At 39.2% G+C, this 22291-nt stretch overlaps 1 protein-coding gene across 7 annotated transcripts in view; it reads right to left on the reverse strand.

Moving 5' to 3' along the window:
* Positions 1-22291, reverse strand: part of PSPC1 (paraspeckle component 1) — a 133508-nt gene that overhangs the window by 61957 nt on the left and 49260 nt on the right. For all 7 annotated transcript variants that reach the window (XR_013995547.1, XR_013995548.1, XR_013995549.1 and 4 more), the window contains exon 6: positions 14635-14740. Coding sequence is in view for 1 of the 7 variants with exons in the window: in XM_081083590.1 (XP_080939716.1) it covers positions 14635-14740 (106 nt within the window). In the remaining 6 variants the exon portion in view is untranslated. The remainder of the gene's footprint in view (positions 1-14634; positions 14741-22291) is intronic.

Here is a 22291-nt window from a genome sequence, read left to right on the forward strand (position 1 = left end):
CATTTAAATCTATTAAAAGAAATATGATTACAGAGAAATGTATTAGTTCTGGCAGTTAACAAGACTCAACTTTTCATCATCAAATATTCCAAAACTTTTTCCTAAAAAGAAATTACACTTACCACTTGAAAATTTGTATTTTATTTCATTAGAGAAGTAAAGGAATAATAAGACGGTTAGATAGCCAGTCAAATTGTCATGGGAGAAATTAGACAACGTTACTACCCAGAAGTATTAGGTAATAAACAATATATTCTGAAGAATGGACAGCAATCAAGTACGTGACATATTAAAATAGGTATGAAGAAAAAAATCTGAAAAGTAGGCCCCTTTGCCAATAAATTATTCACTTATTTAATAGGTGTTAAGATATTAAAAGGTGTGCATCAACAAAGTATCTTTTCCTTTAAAAAGTAAATAAATTTTAAACTAAAAAGGTAAAGACACGTTCTCATTGATACAACTCAAATAATATCATGCAAACTTTCCAACATAACCAAAAGAGAATGTTTGGAAAACTTGCTAGACAGAAAAGGGGAAAATACTTTCTGTGACATAAGATGATCTTGTAATATATACAATCCATGGTGGTTTGCTCCTCTCAAATTGAATACATGCATGACAAAATATCTGCACCCATCAATACTGGGGAAATGTTTTTCAGTTCTGTTACTGTTAAAATGAAACTTTACATCATATATCATCATGGAATTGCAAATTAAAGTAATGAGACACCAAAATACAACCATTAGAATGGCCAAAATCTTAAACACTGTCAACATAAAATGCTGGCAATGACGTGGAGCAATTGGATCTCTCATTTATTGCTAGTAGAAATTCAAAATGGTATATCCACATTAGAAGACAGTTTAACAGTTTCTTAGAAAAGTAAACATACTAGTACTCTTACCACAGAATCCAACAATCATGCTCCTTGGTATTTACTCAAAGGAGTTGAAAATTTGTATCTACGCAAAAACCTGCACAGATGTTTATAGCAGCCTTATTTATAATGGTCAAAACTTGGAAGCAACTAAAATGGCCTGCAGTAGGTGAATGGATAAACACATTGTGGTGCATCCAGACAAGGGAATATTATTTAGCACTAAAAATAAATGAGGTATTAAGTCATGAAAACACACAGAGGAACTTTAATGAATAATACTAAAAAGCCAATATCAAAAGGCTACTATGATTCCAACTATATGATATTCTGGAAAAGGCAAAACTATGGAGAAACTGGTTGCCGGAAGTTAGGGAGATGGGGGAAGGAGGACAGATGAACAGGTGGAACATCAAAAACTTTAGGACAGTGAAACTACTTACTCTGTGTGATACTATAATGGTATATCCATAACATCATACATTTATCCGAACCCAGAGACTGTGCAACACCAACCATGAACCCTAATGTAAACGATAAACTTTGGATGATGAGGATGTGTCAATTACAACAAATGTACCACTTCTGTACTGTGGAAATTTGATAATGGAATCTGTATGTGGGAAAAGGAATCACATGAAAATGTTCTATACCTTTTGCTCAATTTTGCTTTGAACTTAAAACTATTTTTAAAAAGTCTATCTAAAAAAAAACTTTGAAAATGTTTTTGCACAATTATCCTACTTTATATCACAAGTATTAGTCACAAAATAATATTTGTTAAATTTCATACCAGAAACAGAGGGAACAACAAATGTAAGGAGGAGGACCTACTCTTAGCTCACTGTATTCATTAATCAAAAGATACATACCTCCTCTTAAACTAGATTTACTCGACAATGTATTTTTTCTGGTTCAAGTAACTTAGTAAACAGTCTAGAGGCCCGGAGCACGAAATTCGTGCGGGGGGGGGGGGGGGTGGCACAGGGTCCCCTCAGCCTGGACTGAAACCTCTCCAATATGGGACCCCTCAGGGGATGTCTGACTGCCGGACATCCCTCTCACAATTCGGGACCACTGCCTCCTAACCGATCGCCCGCCTGCCTGCCTGCCTGATTGCCCCTAACCGCTTCTGGATGCCAGCCTGATCGCCCCCTAACCCCTCTGGCGCCAGCCTGATGGACAACTAACCGCACCCCTGCCAGCCCAATCGCCCACAATTGCCCTCCTCTACCTGCCCAATCGCCCCCAACTGCCCTCCCCTGCCAGCCTGATCACCTACAACTGCCCTCCCCTGCCGCGACCCACCTCCTCCTTCTCCAGGACCCACCTACTCCGCGCAAGGCAGTGGAGACACCAGGACCGGCCTCCTCCATGCCATGTGGAGCTGTGGGACCCCCAGGCCTCACTGCGTGGAGCGGCAGCCGGGCCCCGCCTTCACTGTGCGTGCTGCCATCTTGTAGCAGCCATCTTTGTGGTGGCCATATTGTGACATCACACGCGAGGCCGCGAGGACTATCTAGGCTTTTATTAGTACAGACTAGCGACCCGGTGCACAAAAATTTGTGCACTCGGGGGTAAGGGGGGGGGGGTCCATCAGCCGGGCCTGTGCCCTCTCACAATCTGGGACCCCTCGGGAGATAACGGTCTGCTGGCTTAGAACTGCTCCCGGGTGGCAGAGGGCGGGCCCAATCCCTAGGTGCAGCCCCTGGTCGGGCTCAGAGCAGGGCCGATTGGGGAGTTGGGGCGCCGCCCCTGTCATGCACAGAGCAGGGCGGATTGGGAGGTTGCGATGCCACCCTCAGTCATGCTCAGGGTAGGGCTGTTTGGGGGGTTGGGGCACCGGCCCGTCACACTCAAGGCAGGGTCAATGGGGAGGTTGCGGCGCCACGCCGTCACTCACAGAGCAGGGCCAATCAGGGGGTTGGGGCGCTGCCCCCTGTCACTCACAGAGCAGGGCCCATCAGGGGGGTTGGGGCTCCGTACCCTGTCACACACAGAGCAGGGCTGATGGGGAGGTTATGGCTCTACCCCATCACACACAGAGCAGGGCCCATGGAGGGGGGGGGAGGCGCTGCACCCTGTCACACACAGAGCAGGGCCAATCAAGGGGTTGGGGCACCGCAGCCTGTCACACACAGAGCCGCAGGGCAATCAGGGGGTTGGAGAGCTCCCCCCCTATCAGGAACAGAGCAGGGCTGATCAGGGGGTTGGGGCGCCTTCCCCTGTCACGAACAGAGCAGGGCGGATAGGGAGGTTGTGGCCCCACCCCGTCACACACAGAGCCACAGCGTGATCAGGGGGTTTGGGCGCTGCCCCGTCACGCTGATCTCGGTGCTGGGAGGCCTCTCAGCTCCGCTGATCCCGGTGCTGGGAGGCATATTACCCTTTTACTATATAGGATAGAGGCCTGGTGCATAGGTGGGGCTGGCTGGTTTGCCCTGAAGGGTGTCCTGGATCAGGGTGGGGGTCCCCACTGGGGTGCCTGGCCAGTCTGGGTGAGGGGCTGAGGGCTGTTTTCAGGCTGGCGGGTGACTGAAGCTCCCAACCGCTCCTTTTTTTCCTTTTCTTTTTTTATTCTGGGCCAGCTTTAGCTCTGAGGCTCCAGCTCTTAGGCCTCCGCTGCTGAAAGCAGGTTTCTGGCCTTTGTTTACCTTCTGTATTTGAAACAATGTTGCGATCCTGCTGGCTGAAGCACGGCCGACTAAAGCAGGTTTCTGGGGTTTTGTTTAGCTTCTATATTTGTAACATAGTTGCTTAGAGTTGCAGCTCAGAGGCCGACAGCGGCAGGCGGGGAACATTGGAGTCCTCCGTCACTGAAGCAAGCAAGCCTCATGTTCGCTTCCAGCTTCCTGGCTGCCGGCCACCATCTTGGCTGGCAGTTAATTTGCATATCGTCCTGATTAGCCAATGGGTAGGGTAGCGGTCGTACGCTAATTACCATGTTTCTCTTTTCTTAGATAGGATTATTCTGATGTCACTGTCAAGTTCAACTGACTATGTAGCAAAATTAAATGCCACTTTTTATAATACTAAACATGAATTATAACTAAACATGAATTAAATATAACATATAATCCAGAATGCATCAAAACAATTAAATTTATATTCAGCTGAGAATTTTATTTTTAATCTATATAACTCACGAATATTTTTAAGATTATAATTTTCAATTGTCATGGCAAACTCTTTGAAGGGGTGCTTTTAAAAACTGAAATTTAAAAAACAAAACAAAACTGAAATTTTAGAATTTAATTACTCTTCAAATTTATTTTATCTCAAATTCTTAAAGAAATCAGCAATAACGATCTCACAGCTACTATAAAAACACATTACTTTTAATATAGTATCATAAAGTTCACATGAGACTAGTTTACATTTTTTAACCATAACCCCTTACCCAGTACACTTCCTTATCAAATTCAAAACTATACCATGATTAACCAGATTAAAGTATGAAAGATTAAGCCAAAGAACAAATATAAACTGCACGAGAAGCTATTCCAACTTGGTCCCACAAACAGAAGAAAGCAGAAGCACACAAAGCCTATGTGTTCCAATGTGTGAAAAATTAAATACACACTTAACAGATAATATCTTTTTCTGTTTGTAATATTAGAAAGCAAGCAAATTATCTTAGTCTACTGAAGCTTTGAAATTCTGTCAAAATATATATTTTTCCTAAGTAGATAAGTCAAAGCAACAGATTCAATATACAGACAGTCCTTGGGTTACATCGGACTCGATGTACATCGTTTCATGGTTATGTCGCCATCTCCCATTTATTAAAAAAAAAGTTCCGTCATTTCGACGTATGTACATATGTGCTTTATGTTTTTTATTATTTATTTACCACAAGTAAAGGTCAGGAATTATCTTTCCTTTTAAATTTTTTTTTACTGTTTCACTTCATTACTGCTGTGTGTGTGCTCCATGTGAGTGACGTAGGTGCTTACGTAGGTGGGTTCCGATTTACGGCGAAAATCGCGTTATGTCGTGCCATAGGAACGGATCTCCGGCGTAACCCAAGGACCTACTGCAGTGATGGCGAACCTATGACACGCATGTCAGAGGTGACACGCAAACTCATATTTTTTGGTTGATTTTTCTTTGTTAAATGGCATTTAAATATGTAAAATAAATATCAGAAATATAAATCTGTTTTACTATGGTTGCAAATATAAAAAAATGTCTATATGTGACACGGCACCAGAGTTAAGTTAGGGTTTTTCAAAATGCTGACACGCCGAACTCAAAAGGTTCGCCATCACTGACCTACTGTACAGTAATTTTTAATTATTTAAGCAGTAGTTAAGTTACTTTAGAGATACTTAAAACCAGAAGAAGAATTTAAAACATAGTATACAATATATGCAGGATATCATAAGACGAAGAGGCAAACTTACCCATGTACTTTTAATTAATTGAAATCTTAAGCAGAAACAAATACATTTCATCAGCAGAGCATGCTTACAAACCCAAATTCCTACTCCCTGCATCACTAGTAATTTAGTTAATAACTACACATGGACACTGACATTCATATTTTCTTGTTAGATCCAGTATAAATTTCTGCCATTTCAAGTGATACTACCAGAGCTTACTGCTTCTATATGAAGTACAGAAGATTAGTACTAGATACTGATTGGCCTACAAAATTTTTGTTTATATAATCACCTTGTGAAATTTATATAAAAAATGTAAAGAGGCTCTAAATATTATATCAAGAAGTCAAAAGGCAGAAGTAACAGGTTAAATTAAATGTTTTGTTATTAATTCAAACTATTTATTAACATTCTTATTCATATTACATATACTAGATATTATAAAAATGTGTTTTATTCAGCTGAAAACTACTATTTGACAATCTTGACTCTCCTCTAACCCTCAAAAAAGGTAATGTCACTAAAAGATCTTATCATTTTGAACCAAGTAAGATTAGAACTTACCATTTCAAATGAAAAGATATCGGCTATACCTACAACACAGTGGAATAATAAACCAATCATGCCATTTACAAACAAAAAATAAACCCAAAATAATTTTGACAATAGTGGTGAGAATGCTCAACACACCAGACATTTCCTAATAGAGAACCTGTAAATTCTCCAAACTTCTTAACTATGTATCTCTCTACAGAGGTATCCACACCTAAAATACTCTGAAATCCCCTCTGTATCCTCTACTGTTGTAAATGGAAACCTCCAAGTCTTCCTGTAAGTCTAATGCTCTGAAGGGATAATCAATTGGAAACAGCATATTGAAATATTAGGTGTGCTGAAAACCAAATACACAAAAACTGTGGTCATTTAACTGTTTAAAATTCACTCTTCATTATGTTATTCCATTATGAAGTCTAGAAAAATAGTGGTGGCTCAATGCCACCTATTTTTCGAAAATACTGATGTAAACATTGGTGAGTGAGTATGGTAGCCCATAAAAAACACTGAAAACCATGTGATTGAGCTGCACTGGCATTTGAAACATCACACTGATATCAAGACACCAACCCCAGCTAGTGGATCAGTTGGTTGGAGTATCATCCCATACAACAATAAAGTTACAGGTTCAATTCCCAATCATAGCACGTACCAGAGGCAACCAATTGATGTTTCTTTTTCATATTGATGTTTCTCTTTGTCTCTCTCCCTTCCTATCTCTCTAAAACCAATAAACATATCCTTGGGTAAGGATATTTTTTAAAAATCAGACATCAAACAACTACTTAATTCTCCCAGCTCACATCTATGTGACAACAATATGAAAAAGTCTCCTGACCTGAAAAAATTTAGAGTTCAATTAGTGGACAGCAAAGTCAGAAAATAGTTAGAAAGCAAGGTGACAGGTAATAGAAACCATATTAAAAATGCCGTGACCGGTTTGGCTCAGTGGATAGAGCGTCGGCCTGCGAACTGAAGGGTCCCGGGTTCGATTCTGGTCAGGGGCATGTGCCTTGGTTGCGGGCACATCCCCAGTGGGGGGTGTGCAGGAGGCAGCTGGTCGATGTTTCTCTCTCATCGATGTTTCTGACTCTCTGTCCCTCTCCCTTCCTCTCTGTAAAAAATCAATAAAACATATTTAAAAAAAAAATGATAAAGGATCACAGCTGGGTTGAGTAGTCAGAGGAGGTTATGTATGCACCGAGTATATACTTTTCCTCCAGGAATAAAAAAGATATATGAAATTTTTTCCTGATCATAAGCCTCTCTGAAACTCTAGTGGAAAGTAAGACAAAAAGGAGTATCTGAATCATCTAATATGACACAGAAATAATTTAATTCAATAAAGTGTCCTCTGATAGTGTATATGCAGGGTGTAAAGGACTCAGCAATCATTTTCATCTGGACTTATTTAGAAAACCTTTAAAAAGATATTAAAAACACACACCACTATAACCATAACAGTACCCATATTCACTTCTCCCAGTTTGAAATTTTTTGTTGCTCCTACATATGATGGAATATTATTAAAATTATTAAATAATCCTTTTGAAAAGTAATCAGAGATTTCAAGTTTACTTAAATTAACATATATCTTCAACCCAAATACCCCAAATTGTAAAAATCCTAGAGATCACTTTCAAGAGTATATGTAACCATTATAAACATCTATCTTTGTTTTTGTGACTATAAAAGTTTAAGTCAAGTTCCAATAATGTAGCATCCCAAATATGCAGTTCTTAGTTCACTGTAGGAAATGAATTCAATTTTTTAATGAATAACTTTTTAAAAATTGATCATGAGTATTATATTTTAGATCACTGCAATATAACTATTACTATCCAATTTGCTTTTCACCATCATGTCCAAACCATCGAAAATACGCTGCCATTATACCAAAGCAGGTCACATCTAAATGTAATACCAAACCCTACAGGAAATAGTTCTTCAGTGATTTCCATAGAATAATGGAGAGCCTATAAAAATTCTTGTGAAACATTCAATTACTCGAAAGCTTAAGATGTTTAGACTTCCAAAAAACCAATATTCTACTGCGATACAATCAAATCTCTTGAGGGGCTAAACATTATAAAAAGAGGAGTGATAGCCATGTGGAAACCACAAAATGGCAACTTCTTCTCCCGCCCTCAAAAATTCACAAACCTTTTCAGAAAATGTATTTGCTCATTTGTACCTACTCAATAGGGATCAGCTCTCTCTGCTAGCACTTAGTAATACAATTTTATTATTGGCTGACATGTCTGTTTTGAGTTTTGTACATGGCACATCAGGGGAATTTCAGTTATAATTAAATCAAGGGTTAATAAGAGACAGAATACCCACTCAAGAAGCAGAAAAAAGAGACTGACATAAAGTAGTGGCTGAATAAAAAACTGGTTAAACATGGCAATATTGATCAAGAGGAAATAACATCTGATCAAGAACAATGCACCCTGGGCAGGTTGCTCAGTCTGTTAGAGCGCTGTCCCATGCAGGGCTTGAGTCCCAGTCAGGGCACATACCTAGATTGCAGGTTAGATCCCGGGTCCGGCTTGCACAGGAGGCAACCAATTGATGTTTATCTTTTCACATCAATGTTTCTTTCTATGCAATAAAAACATCCTCAGGTGAGGATTAAAAAAAACACACCACAAACAAAAACAATGTATTATGCCTCTACTAACTGGAAAAAAAAAAAAGGATAAAAACCCCATCAGCTGTAGTGCAGCAATGCTTTATCAGTTCTTCCCATAAATTTACTCTGACTTATATAATCATGACTATCAATGAACCTTCTGGCACTAATTTGGATTCTTCAGGAACTTTGGGTCTAAGATATAAGGTGCTCTGCTCAATAAGCCTTCTAAATACACTGGAAAAGAACATATAAATTAATAAATTTCCATTTCAATTCACAAACTTTTCTGGTTAGGTCCAGATAGTAAATATTTCAGGATTTGCAGGTCAGAGTCTTGATATAGTTTCATACGGTTGTGTCTCAACTAGACAATTCTCTGCCACATTGAGGCAAAGCAGCCATAAACAAAACATAAACAAGGCTGTGTTCCAATAAAACTGTTCCATAAACAGACAGTGTACAAATTTGGCCTGAAACCAAAACACAAATAAATTTATAGGTTGGAGACCTAAGAACCCATATTTTTAAAAAGCTCCCTGTGTATGTATTATTTGAAAAACACTGCCATGGAAGAGACGTTATACCTTTAGCCTCTTGGTCACATCTCCTCAATGCTTTGGATCTCACTATTTAATAATCCCTGGAGCTATAATGGAATAGCCACTGACAAAGGAACATGATTGGGTCAAATTATTGCCATAGCATTTAATATACATTCATTTTCAGGTTTATTGTGCACATTTGTTCATATATTATGCACATATTCCCACTTATTCAAATAGGAATAAAAACTCTTCAATATCAATTCACAAATATATTTTGAAACAAATATGAAAACCTATTCTTCAATAAAAAACAAACATAAATATCTCATCAGAGGACACTTTTAACAAATTAGCACCCAATTTTCCTAAAAAAAGTATTTTAAAACTACTATAGCTAGAATGACATTTAGAAATTTTTATAAGATTACCATTTTCCCAAGAAAACAAAGTTTACTCTAGAAACTGCATTCTTTAAAAATATAATGAAAATGTCCCCTTTACTCCAACCCAGATTAAATCCACAAATAAAGGCTGGGATAATGCAGTATATCAATGTTTACACTAATTTAATCAACAGTAAGTGAAGCAAACTAACACAAACACGATCACAAGACAATCTCATAAATTCTTATTGTTAATAGAATAACCTCCTGTGATGTGTCCAAAAGCTATAAAACTGTGCTAAGTAGAAAATTGGAACCTCATAAATAGTATCTAAAATATGGTTCAAATACATTCTACCCTACAATAAATATAAAAAGTAAATGTAATGAAGGCATAGCATAAAAATATATGCATTGTTATGGTAGTCAAAATACATTATGCTACAGGAGTGAAAAATATCATGTTTAATTTATAATTACTAGAGCTTTTATCATAGAGCTTGACTATCTTTAAGGAGAAATAAGATATGAAATAAAAATGACAACATCTAAGTGAGAAGTACTGACATAGCCTTGAAACTTTGAAAACTATATTCACATTTACACTATAAAATCATGATAAAGTTAAAGGCTAACAAAAAAAAAAGCATGACCAAGCATGACAGATGTTTTCTCTCATCTTTTGTTCCATTTTTAAAAAGTATTATTAAAAAGACACAAAATACGAAAGTATTTATTTTATATTTCAAAGCCCATACTATTAGTTGTTCCGGAATACTTCTAAGAGAAAAATTAGAAAGAAATCAGAGGTGGCATCTTAAAACAAGTAAATCTACTTTACTCTTTACTCTTATTATGTGGGCAAGCTGAACACTTACCATTTCATTCCTTTAAACTGAACAGTGAAAAAGAGAAAGCACATAAGAAGGCCTAATTTTCAAGGCTTTTAAGAACAAAAACAAACATTAAAATTATTTAACAATTTTTCCAAAGACAGTTTTCAAAGTAAATGTAAAATAACTGAAACAATTGCCTCAATGTTTTCTCCATTAACATAAATAGTCAAGACCTATAGAGCTTTTGCTAATATTTATTTAGTGCTTGATTAGTGTACATTAACAAGTATCAGGAAGCTAGGAATTAAACAAAATTGACAACAATTGTGTCTGCTCATAATTTCTAATCTCAGAGATCTAAAAATAGAACAAAGATTATCTTCACCCAAAGATTTAATTCACTGTTACATACTATTTTAAATATGGTTCCTCTTCAAAAAAATTAACAACTTAGTAAACTTTGAGGCCTAACATGAGTACTAATTAAAAACAACAACAACACAACACTCCTGCCCAGGGAGTTAAGGGGTAAAAGAGTAAAAGTATTTTGGGTTTTGTGGTCACACATACTCTCTAATATTCCTTTTTCCCACCATTCATTAATCCCTTAAAAATGTAAACACTATTCTTAGCTCTGCAGTAGGGTGGATCAGTAAATAATCTATTTATAAAATGCCAACATTTGAAAAATAGATTATTTACATGAGGTGGATTTATATTTAACTTATTTATTCACAAAATTCATTAAATAATTATAAACTTTTGCCCACCACTAAAATGCATTTTAGGCCCTGGCCAGCTAGCTCAGTTGGTTAAAGCATCATCCAGATATACCTAGGTTGTGGGTTCGATCCCTGGCCAAAGAACATATAAGAAACAACCAATGAGTGCAACAAATTAGTATAACAAAACGATGTCTCTCCTTTCCCCCCCTCTCTAAAACCAATTTTTTAAAAAATATAATAAAAAAATAAAATAAAATGCATAGTAAACATAAAAATGTTTTTAAATTAAAAATAAGGCTACGTAATAATTCAGTGTTAAATTTTAGCAACATTTCCAAGTAGTTTTTTAATAGAAAAATAAAATTAAAATGATCTGTCCATTAAACATACTTATAGTAAATGACAATAAGCATATTAAAACACTGGTGTTTTATAAACTGTGAAAAGAGTTCAAATAGTCAGCAATGAGGTTTGTGATGGTGAACTTAATCAAGTTTAACAGCAGGATACTAGTATGTTTTAATCATTTCCTTTTACAAACCTAAATGATTTATGTATATCACATTATCACAAACTAGAACCCAGTCCATGAAAATTCATGCACTGGAGGTGGGGGAATCCCTCAGCCCAGCCTGCCCCCTCTCACAGTCCGGGAACCCTCAGGGGCAGGAGGTGACCTGGCAATCAGGGAAGGCGACACCCCCACACACCTCTGCTGCTGCCATTGCTGGCAGTGCAAGCCTCGGGCAGCCCTGGGCGGCTGGGGGACTGAGGGGACTGGGGGACTCTGGAGGCAGGCGCCAAGAGCGGGACTGGGCATCGCCATCTTGTGGCTGCGGGCGCTGCCATCTTTGAGGGCAGGGCAGTCAATTAGCATATTCCCTTACTGGCTGTGGATGCCGCCATCTTTGCTATAGCTGAGGGTCAATTAGCATAGTCCCTCTTTATTAGATAGGATAGCTACATGTTTTCTCCAAGGATGTAAAATTTATGCCAGAAAAATATTAAGAATGTTAATTCCACCAAGCACTTTAGTAAAAGAAATGTTCAGATACATAAAAAGACTAGGAAGAATTTCCTAATCCTCAGTGGAATGAAATAAAATATTCCTAATACACTGACTCTATTTGAAAAGAAAAACACTAGCAACTACTTTTCAAAATATGGGCCTGAAAATTTAAATTCTACATTCTTTTATAACATCAGAAAATATCCTCACATTGATAAATCCAACAGGTTTATAATCAAATATAACAATCAAAAAATTTAAAATATGCACTCAAAGAGAAAAATAGAATTGCAAGTGTTAGAAATTACTCAAAAACTATTTACAATGCTTAAAAAAAACTTACTCTTCTAATTTTCGTGATGAATTTAAAAATAAATCTTTGATACATCTTAAGAGATTTTTTTTTTTATCCTTGGATAGATATTATTTTACTGATTTGAGAGAGAGGAAGGGAGAGGGAGAGAGAAACATCGATCAGTTGCTTCCCATACATTCCGTGACTGGGGATCGAACTTCCCAATCCAATTATGTGCCCTGAGCAGGAATCGAACCAGCAAACATTTGGTGAACAGGATGATGCTCAAACAACTGAGTCACTCCAGCTGAGCTTATATGACTTATAAAAACTTTTTAAATTGAATTTAAATGACGCATAATTTTCAAATAATATTGACTTGGTGGGAGTGAAGATAAACATTTCTTAATGTTATACAAGCCAGAACTTATTTTACAGTGTGAACATTCTTTCAAATAAGAAAGTTGAAAAATGTTCTAGGGATAGACCTGGCAGGTATGGCTCAGTTGAGCATCATCCTTGCATCAGGTCACTGGTTCGATTCCCAGTCAGGGCACACACACACAGGTAGCTGCTGGTTTGATCGCCAGGAGGGATGAATATGGGAGGCAAGCAATCAATGATTCTTTCTCAAATCAATGATTCTCTCTCTCTCACTCAAGTCAATAAAATAAAATAAAAACATTAAAAAAATAAAAATGTTCTGGGGTCAGAAAAACAGGAACAAAGAAGGTCAGAAAAAAGGGCAACAATGACGTGAATACGTTTAGCTTCAAAAACTTATTAAAGAACCATGGCTTTTAAACAGCTAGAGAGAAAAAAAATAGTAAATATTTTTCAGAATGAAGTAAGCTGGCATTCAAATAATGTAAACAATGAGATTCTGTTATTTATCATTAAGAACTTGTGAATTTTAACACAGTTGAGGTATCCTTGTTTGCCCTAGAATTTTGCCTCCCCAAAATAACCACTCTAGTCAGATCATCTCTTTGGAATTAACTCCACTTTATGAGAAATTCAGAAAAAAAGAAACTTGTTAAACACACTGCAATAAAACATTCAACAAAATTCACGATGGGAGATAATGTATACAATAACATTCGGAAAAAAATGCTTCGGTCGGATGGCTCTGTTGGTTGGGGCATAGTCCCATACACCCAAAAGGTCGCAAACTTCATTTCGAACAGGGCACATACCTAGAACTCAAGTTCAATCCCCCGCAGGGGTACATAAGAGAGGCGACTAATGTTTCTCTCTCTCTCAAATCAATAAATATATCCTCCAGTGAGGACTAAAAAAAATAAAAAGGAAAAACATAAAAATAAGAGAAAAACATATGAACTAAAATGATGTGATTTATCAGACAATTTAAAAAACCAATTGTCTAAAAAAAAAACAACCAAAACCTTAAAGGCCTGGGCAAATTTAGGCATTTATTAGTTAATATTAAAGAACTGACCATTTTTTGCCCTGCCAGTGTGGTTCAGCAATTGAGCATAGTAGACCCATAAAACAAGAGGTCACAGGCTTGATTCCTGGTCAGGGCACATGCCAAGTTTGAGGGCTCGATCCCCAGTATGGGGCATGCATGAGACAGCCGGATCAATGATGTTTCTCTTTCATCAATGTCTCTCTCTCTCTCTCTCTCTCTCTCTCTCTCTCTCTCAAAATTCAATAAAAACATACTTTAAAAAAAAGAATAATTATTAAGACATAAGGATATTTTCAAACAGAGTCCTGCCCTGGCCAGGTGTGGCTCAGTGGTCATGTGCGAGGTTCAATGCCCGGCCAGAGCCCATACTGGAGACAACCAATTTATTTTTCTCTTTCTAAAAATTAATGAAAATATACCTTCAACCTTATCATTTCAAAATACATATTAAAATATGGATGAGTAAAATCATTTGAAGTTGGGAATTTTATATAAAATAATGGGGGAAAGTGGGTATACTTGAAGATGAAGAAAAAGATCAGCCAGCTGTTGGTAACTATTATGTTTGGGTGATGAACACATGCGAATCTACTTTTACAATATCTAAAATCTTCCAAAGTAAAGAATTTTTATTATCATTAAATAATGAAAATCAGTCAAGTGGAGATGGATTTATAAAGACTTCTAATTTAGTAACATATATTTTTAATAAATAAGGTAAAACTGAAGAAAAATTAACATATTTCATAAAAAATGAATACCTTCAGAAACTAATTTTAATTTCCTACCTGAAAGAGGTTTAAAAAAATCATTTAACACACAAAAGCATGACAAATTTAGAAAGATTAGAAAATATATTAATATATAAAGCAATCCCTAAAGAATTCTCAACATACATAATCCACCTGACAACAAAAAATAATTTTAATTAACTAGTATTTTACTTACATTTTCCATATAATTTGGCTTAAAGCCCTCTTGCTGTCGCCTCAGTTCCTCCTGTTCTCTGTGTCGAATCATTTCTTCCTCACGACGACGATGCTCTTCTTCATGTCTAAAAGATATTTAAATAAAAACTTCAGCATGTTTGCTTTGTAAGTCATAATCAGGTATTTTATTTCAGGTTTAAAAAAATCATTTATGCAAAATACACTGTCAAATTTGTCAACAATGAATGGTTTAGCAGATTTACCTTCCCTCTATTTTGCTCTAAATCTTTAATAAATCAAATAAACCAAAAATATAAAGTAACTTAATTAGAATAATTCCAAAAGGTAACAACATATAACCAGTAACATTAAATGCTTACAGTAAAAAAAAAATTCAGAGCCCAAATACTCAAATACGTACTATAGTGCTGTTTAAAAAGAAAAGCCAGGGATCAATTACTGCCATAGCAAAGTTCCCACAGACACTCAGAATCTGTCCCCCCTATGTAAGCCAGTGCAAAGAACTGTACTGCCTAGACAAAATTTCTATTACATATAGAAGGAGGTCTTAAACTCTCCCATCCCCATTTCAACAAACCACTGAGAAATTCTAGTGTAGCAAGGGACAGCCCACACCAGTTTTGTAAATTAAGTTTCATAGAACAAGAATTTACTGTCTATGGATACCTCAGGATAAGTAGCAAGACAGACCATATGACCTGCAAGGCCTAAAATTGTACTTGCTATCTATCCCTTTTCCCAAAAATGTTTGTCAGCCTCTGTCCTACAAGTATAGTGAACCATTAAGGGGAAAGTAAAAATAAAACCACATATATGTGCAGGATTACTATTAAATTAGTAATCCTATCCTATATAATAAAAGGCAAATATGCAAATAGACCAAAAGCAGAGCGAGCAAACTGGTCCCTATGATGTGCACTGACCACCGGGGGGCACACGCGGAACATGGCAGGCGTGGGCAGCATAGCGCGGAATATGGCAGGCATTGGCCACGGCGGGATGGTGGAGTGGGTGAACAAGGCAAGATGCCAGTTGCTGCTGAAACCGGGTTGGCTCAGTGGATAGAGCATCGGCCTGCAGACTGAAAGGTCCCAGGTTTGATTCCGGTCAAGGGCATGTACCTTGGTTGCAGGCACATCCCCAGTAGGAGATGTGCAGGAGGCAGCTGATCGATGTTTCTCTCTCATCAATGTTTCTAACACTCTTATCTCTCTCCCTTCCTCTCTGTAAAAAACCAATAAAATATATTTTAAAAAAAAAAGATGCCATTTGCTGTCATCAGGGCGAGCCTCTGGTGGTTACTGAAAATTATTTGCTCCCGTACGCCGCACTCCCACCAGCACCAGTCCCGCTGGCACCTACTGCCAGTGCCAGAGCCACCGCTCGCACCCGCTGCCGGTGCCCGGTGCCGGTCCCAAATGACCGAGGGCTTCTCCACCTCCCCCTGCTCCTCAGGGGCAATCGAGGAAGCAGCTGCCACTGGCACCCACTGACGCTGCCGGCCCCACTTGCACCCACTGCTGGCGCAGGCCCGAATTGCTCCACACCATCAGCAGCTGCAACCAGGGCCAGTGCCAACAGCTCGTGGGAGCGACAATGGCAGGAGCGGGGCTGTCGGCAGACGGGCTGCTGCAGGAGGGGTTGGGTGGGGGTGCGGAGGATGGGCCAAGACCTGCCCCTGTGACCATGGCAGCCTCGTAGCCCAGTTCTTTCAAGGTGCACTAATTTATGCCCCTAACACACACACACACACACACACACACACACACACACACACAAAATAAAAGCCTAAGCGACCTTTACGGCATAATGACCAGAACGACTGGTCGCTATGATGCGCACTGGCCACCAGGGGGCAGACCCTCAATGCAGAAGCTGCCCCCTGGTGGTCAGTGTGCTCCCATGGGGGGAGGGCTGCTCAGCCAGAAGCCGGGTTCACGGCTGGTGAGTGCAGTGGCGGCGGTGGGAGCCTCTCCTGCCTCCGCGGCAGTACTAAGGAGCAGCGAGCCGAGCAGTAAGGAGCAGCAAGCAGTAAGGAACAAGGGGTCCCAGACTGCAAGAGGGCGTAGGCCGGGCTGAGGGACGAACCCCCACCCCAGTGCAGGAATTTCATGCACCCGGCCTCGTGTGTGTGTGTGTGTGTGTGTGTGTGTGTGTGTATGCCTAAGCAACGGAACAATAGGTCGCTATGACGTTCACTGACCACCAAGGGAAAGATGCTCAATGCAGGAGCTGCCCCCTGGTGGTCAGTGTGCTCCCACAACAGGATCACTGCTCAGCTGACCACCGGATGCCAGATGCCGGGCTCACGGCTTGTGAGTGCAGCTGCGGCGAAACAACCCTTTCCCGTCTCCGCAGCAATGAGCTACCAAGTGGCAGTGGAGGCAGGTAGAGTGTGGCTGGGATGAGCAGGATCAGTGTGGTGCCCAGCCTGGGCTCCTCCCCAGCCGCGTGTCGCTTCATGCCAGGCTGAGGGACCCCACTGATGCACGAATCTGTGCGCAGGGCCTCTAGTTAGTTATAATATGACTAGAGGCCCAGGGCACAAAATTTATGCACTGGGGGGGGGGTCCCCTTAGCCCTCCTGGGCCCTCTCGCAGACCAGGAGCCCTTGGGGGGATATCTGATGGCTTAGGCCCACTCCCACTGGACATCCTTAGCACTTCTGCCACGCCACTACGCTGCCCCTGTGGGAGCACACTGACCACCACAGGGCAGCTCCTGCGTTAAGTATCTGCCCCCTGGTGGTCAGTGCAAGTCATAGCAACCGGTCGTTCTGCCATTCGGTTGATTAGCCCATTAGCCTTTTATTATACAGAATTAAGATAAAATCCTACAAAGTAACAGTAAAGTAATAGACTCATATTACACTGACATTTACATCAAACTCAAATACAGATACCCTCCACCTAAAAACAAAAAATACATATATATTTTTAATTTCAGAGAGAAAGAAAGAAGGAGAAATAGAAACATCAATGATGAGAGAGAATCATTGATCGACTGCCTCCTGCATAGGCTGCAACCCAGGTATCTGCCCTGACTGGGAATCGAAATGTGATCTCCTGGTTCCTAGATCAACACTAAACCACTGAGCAACAGTGGCCAAGCGAAAAAAGTAATTTAAATAGTAAAGACTAGTCTAGCTGGTATGGGTCAGTAGGTTGAGGGTCATCCCATGCACCACCAGATTGCCAGTCAGAACACATGCCTGGGTTGCGGGCTTGATCCCTGGTGGGAGTTGTGTAGGAAGTACCCATCAATTTTTATATCTCTCTCTCCCTCCCTTTCCCTTCCTCTCTCTATAAAAAATAATTCAAAAACACATTTTTTTAAAAAATAGTAAAGACTATATTAACACTGATGTCCCCTAAGTAGGTCTCATTTTCCAGGTTACTCTTTTATTTTTAAAATGTTTTTATTGATTTTAGACTGATGGGGAGAAATAGAAACATCAACTACCTGCATCCTGCAAACCCCCTACTGGGGATAGAGCCCCCAACTTGGGCACGCATCCTGACCGGGAATTAACATCACAACCTCTCAGTGCACTAGACAACACTCAACCAAGTGAGCCACACCAACCAGGGCTCGAGGTTACTCTTATAAGCACCTTTCTACACTGACTGTAATATTCAAAATGCAAGAAATTTATTTTATTTTTTTAATATATTTTATTGATTTTTTGCAGAGAGATAGAGAATTAGAAACATCGATGAGAGAGAAACATCAATCAGCTGCCTCCTGCACATCTACTGGGGATGTGCCCGCAACCCAAGTACATGCCCTTGACAGGAATCGAACCTGGGACCTTTCAGTCCGCAGGCCGACACTCTATCCACTGAGCCAAACCGGTTTCGGCTCAAAATGCAAGAAATTTAGTTGTTGTTTGTTGTACAAGTCAAAGATCTAAAAGAAATGGTGAAATCTTCCACAATCAGCAGAAAAAAATGGCTGTTAGTACTTCATGTCAGACCACATGCAAGTAACAAGACAATGTTCATAAGGGATTTCAAGCAAAATCTGAATTATTTTGAGAATAATGTTCCCTATATAAAACTCTACTGAAGTAAATTGAATATTCAAGTAAATTGGCTAATCCATTTCTTGGACATTAACACACTCATAAATTTTACTGTTAAGCCCTAACCGGTTTGGCTCAGTGGATAGAGCAGCAGCCTGCGGACTCAACGGTCCCAGGTTCGATTCCGGTCAAGGGCATGTACCTTGGTTGTGGGCACATCCCCAGTAGGGAGTGTGCAGGAGGCAGCTGATCGATGTTTCTCTCTCTTCGATGTTTCTAACTCTCTATCCCTCTCCCTTCCTCTCTGTAAAAAATCAATAAAATGTATTTTTAAAAAAATTTACTGTTAAGAAAATACTTTCAAATACCACATGATCTTGCTTATATGTGGAATCTCAAGAACAAAATTGAAACAGGTTCATAAATACAAACAACAACAGATAAAGGGGAAGTGGGGTGGAGGGCTGGGTAAAAAAAAGTGAAGGAATTAAGAACTACAAACTGGTAGTTACAAAACAGTGACGGAGATGTGAAATACAGGTAGAAAATATAGTAAATAATATTGTAATAACTATGTATAGTGCCAGGTGGGTACTAAAAATATTGAGATCACTATGTAAAGTATGACTGTCTAACCATTATGCTGTACAACAGAAATATAAAACATTGTTGAAAGTAAACTATAATTGAAAAATAAAATTTAAAAAAAGAAAATAGCTTTGTATTCATATACTGCTGACAATGTACATAAGTACAGATAAAATTTCCCGTATTCAAAAATTCTTAAGGCCACATGTGTTTTAAACTGAGTTTTTCCGATTTTGAAAAGGATTAATATAATATTATTATATCCCCAGTGGAATCTGAGACAAGACCTAATAATCAACCACATCATTATTTCTGCAGTAAAATGAAAATTCATTCTGTGGACATAGAAAAGGTTGGACAGGCCCTAGCCGGCTTGTCTCAGTGGACAGAGCATTGGCCTGCAGAGCAAAGGGTCCCAGCTCGATTCAGGTCAAGGGCACATAAGTGGGACCTGGTTGGGGCTGGTACAGGAGGCGACCAATCGATGTTTTTTTCTCACATCAGTATTTCTGTCTTTCCCTCTCTCTTACATTCTCTCAAAAAATAAAAATAAAAAATCAATGGAAAAATATCCTTGGGTGAGGATTTAAAAAAAGAAAAGCTTGGACATTACTAAAATCGTAAGTGCAGGTCTGGTTTTTTCCATACAATAGACTCAGATCCTATCACATGATGTTAGATGAAAAGGCTTTGGGTTTTCAGTTTTTTTGGTCTTTGGAATTATAACAATGACCTTGTTGAGGGTCAGTTTGTATTACATACATAAGATAATTTTAAATGTGCAAGTCCATTCCCAGTAAACTAAACAGAAATAACTGCACAAGTATGCAAGGGTGTCTATATGCATATACACACACACACACTGTGGCAAAGGTGGCAAACACAATCTATATACATAAAATGCCAATATGCTAAGTATCCTTCCCTCTGTCTGGGTAATGACGTCACATAGCAACGAACGGCTTCCTCTCCTTAGCAACAACTAGCCTCCTTGCAGTTTCTGCAGCCCAGGAATACGATTTGCTTTATAGCCAGGTGGAAAACACTTCATACTGTAACCAAATGTCTGTGAAGCATTTTCCTGTGCCTCATCTCATTTGATCCTCACAGAAGACTTGGAGTAGGTAGATAAGGGACTCGATGGAATCCTATTTTCTTTTCATTAGCCGGAAAACGGAGATTTAGAAAGCTCAGAAACTTGACCCAACTGAAAAGAAGTAAGAAATGGTGGCCCTTGAAAATGACTTCAGAATATAGTCAAACACTGCTGCAATTAAATATTTCACCCTTTGTTCTCCCTGCATGATCTACAATAATAATCTGCTTCGTGTTGATATTTACTGCTGTGTTGCTGACAATTACCTGAAAGAGAAATTGAGGGGCTTCACTTGGCTGGAAAATGTTTAGCTAAATCAGAAACCAGGCCTAATTAATTAGCAAGTTTGTTCTATATCTATAAAAGGCTAAGTTGACTAGCACATGCATGATACAGATAAAGCTCTTGCAGGCGCCAATCGCACATGTGTTTCCAAATGTCATTGTCTATCATGAAATTTGGTTGACACTTCTATTATAGAGAAAGGGCGAATAGTGATATTAAAATATTTCTTCTAAGTAATTTCCTTTCGATGTGCATGAATTTGTGCACCGGGCCACTAGTCAATTATAAATGGGGGACAACTATGGTTCCCCAATGCCAAGAACACAACTGTTAAAAGAGGTAAATTTGCATTTATAGACATGAGTGAATGTCTAAGGTATTGTCAGAAAAATGAGCAAGTACAAGAACAACACTCCTATTTATTGTTGTTGTTAATCTTCACCTGAGATATTTTTCAATTGATTTGTAGAGACAGTGGGAGGGAGGGGGTGGGAGGAAAGGACAGAGACAGAAAGAGAGAGAGAGAGAGAGAGAGAGAGAGAGAGAGAGAGAGAGAGAGAGAGAGAGAGAACATCCAAGTTAGATATATCGATTGGTTGCCTCTGGCACGTGTCTTAACCAGGGCCAGGGATCAAGCCTGCAATCGAAGTATGTGCCCTTGACCAGAATCAAACCTGGGACCCTTTAGTCCTTGGGTTGATTGATGCTCTATCCATTGAGCAAAACCGGCTAGGACTAGAAGAGTACTCCTATTGCTGTTTTTTTCTTTTTAATATATTTTTATTGATTTCAGAGAGGGAGGCATAGGAAAAGACAGAAACATCAATGAAAGAAAATTAGCTGCCTCCTGCACTCCCCCCCACTGGGGATGAAGCCCACAACCCGGACACATGCCCTGACCAGGATTCAAACCATGACCTCCGTTTCATAGGTTGATGCTCAACCACTGAGCCACACCAGTTGGGTCTATTGCTACTTTAAAAATCATTTTGTATGAGCAGAAAAGAGGGTATGAAAAAGTTTATATCCTCTGGTCAGTGCAGCTCAATTGGTTGGGCATCCTCCCATGCACTGAAAGGTTGCCAGTTTAATTCCCAGTCAGGGCACATGCCAGGGTTGCGGGCTCTAACTCTGGTAGGAGGCATGCAGGAGGCAGCAGATCAATGTTTCTCTCTCTCCCCGCTCCCTTCCTCTCTTTCTAAATAGCAATAAAATTTTTTTTTTTTAAATAAGCAAACAACAGGGAAAAGAGAGACAGAAAAAGAAACACCAATTTTTTTTTTTTATTAAGGTGTTACATATGTGTCCTTATCCCTCCATTGCCCCTCCAGAAACATCAATTTTTGTTGTTCCACTTATTAATTTATGCATTCACTGGTTGATTCTTGTATGTGCCCTGACCAGGGATTGAACCCTCAATCTTGGTATATAGGGGTGACACTAACCAGATAGCTACCCAGCTAGGTCCTAAATAACACTGCTTATATGGTAGCAGTCTGGTCAGATAAATTTCTGCAGTTTTATTGCTATTAATTAGATTTGCTTTGTCTTACAAGTATTATTAGCATGAAATTAACTTCCCAAACACAATAATTTTTTCCCTTCCCTTGACATATGCTTCAAAACTAATGATTTTAAGAAAAGTTGTTCAGATTCTTAAAT

The sequence above is a fragment of the Myotis nattereri genome (genome assembly GCF_964212035.1).
Source record: "Myotis nattereri genome assembly, chromosome: 2".
NCBI lineage: Eukaryota > Metazoa > Chordata > Mammalia > Chiroptera > Vespertilionidae > Myotis > Myotis nattereri.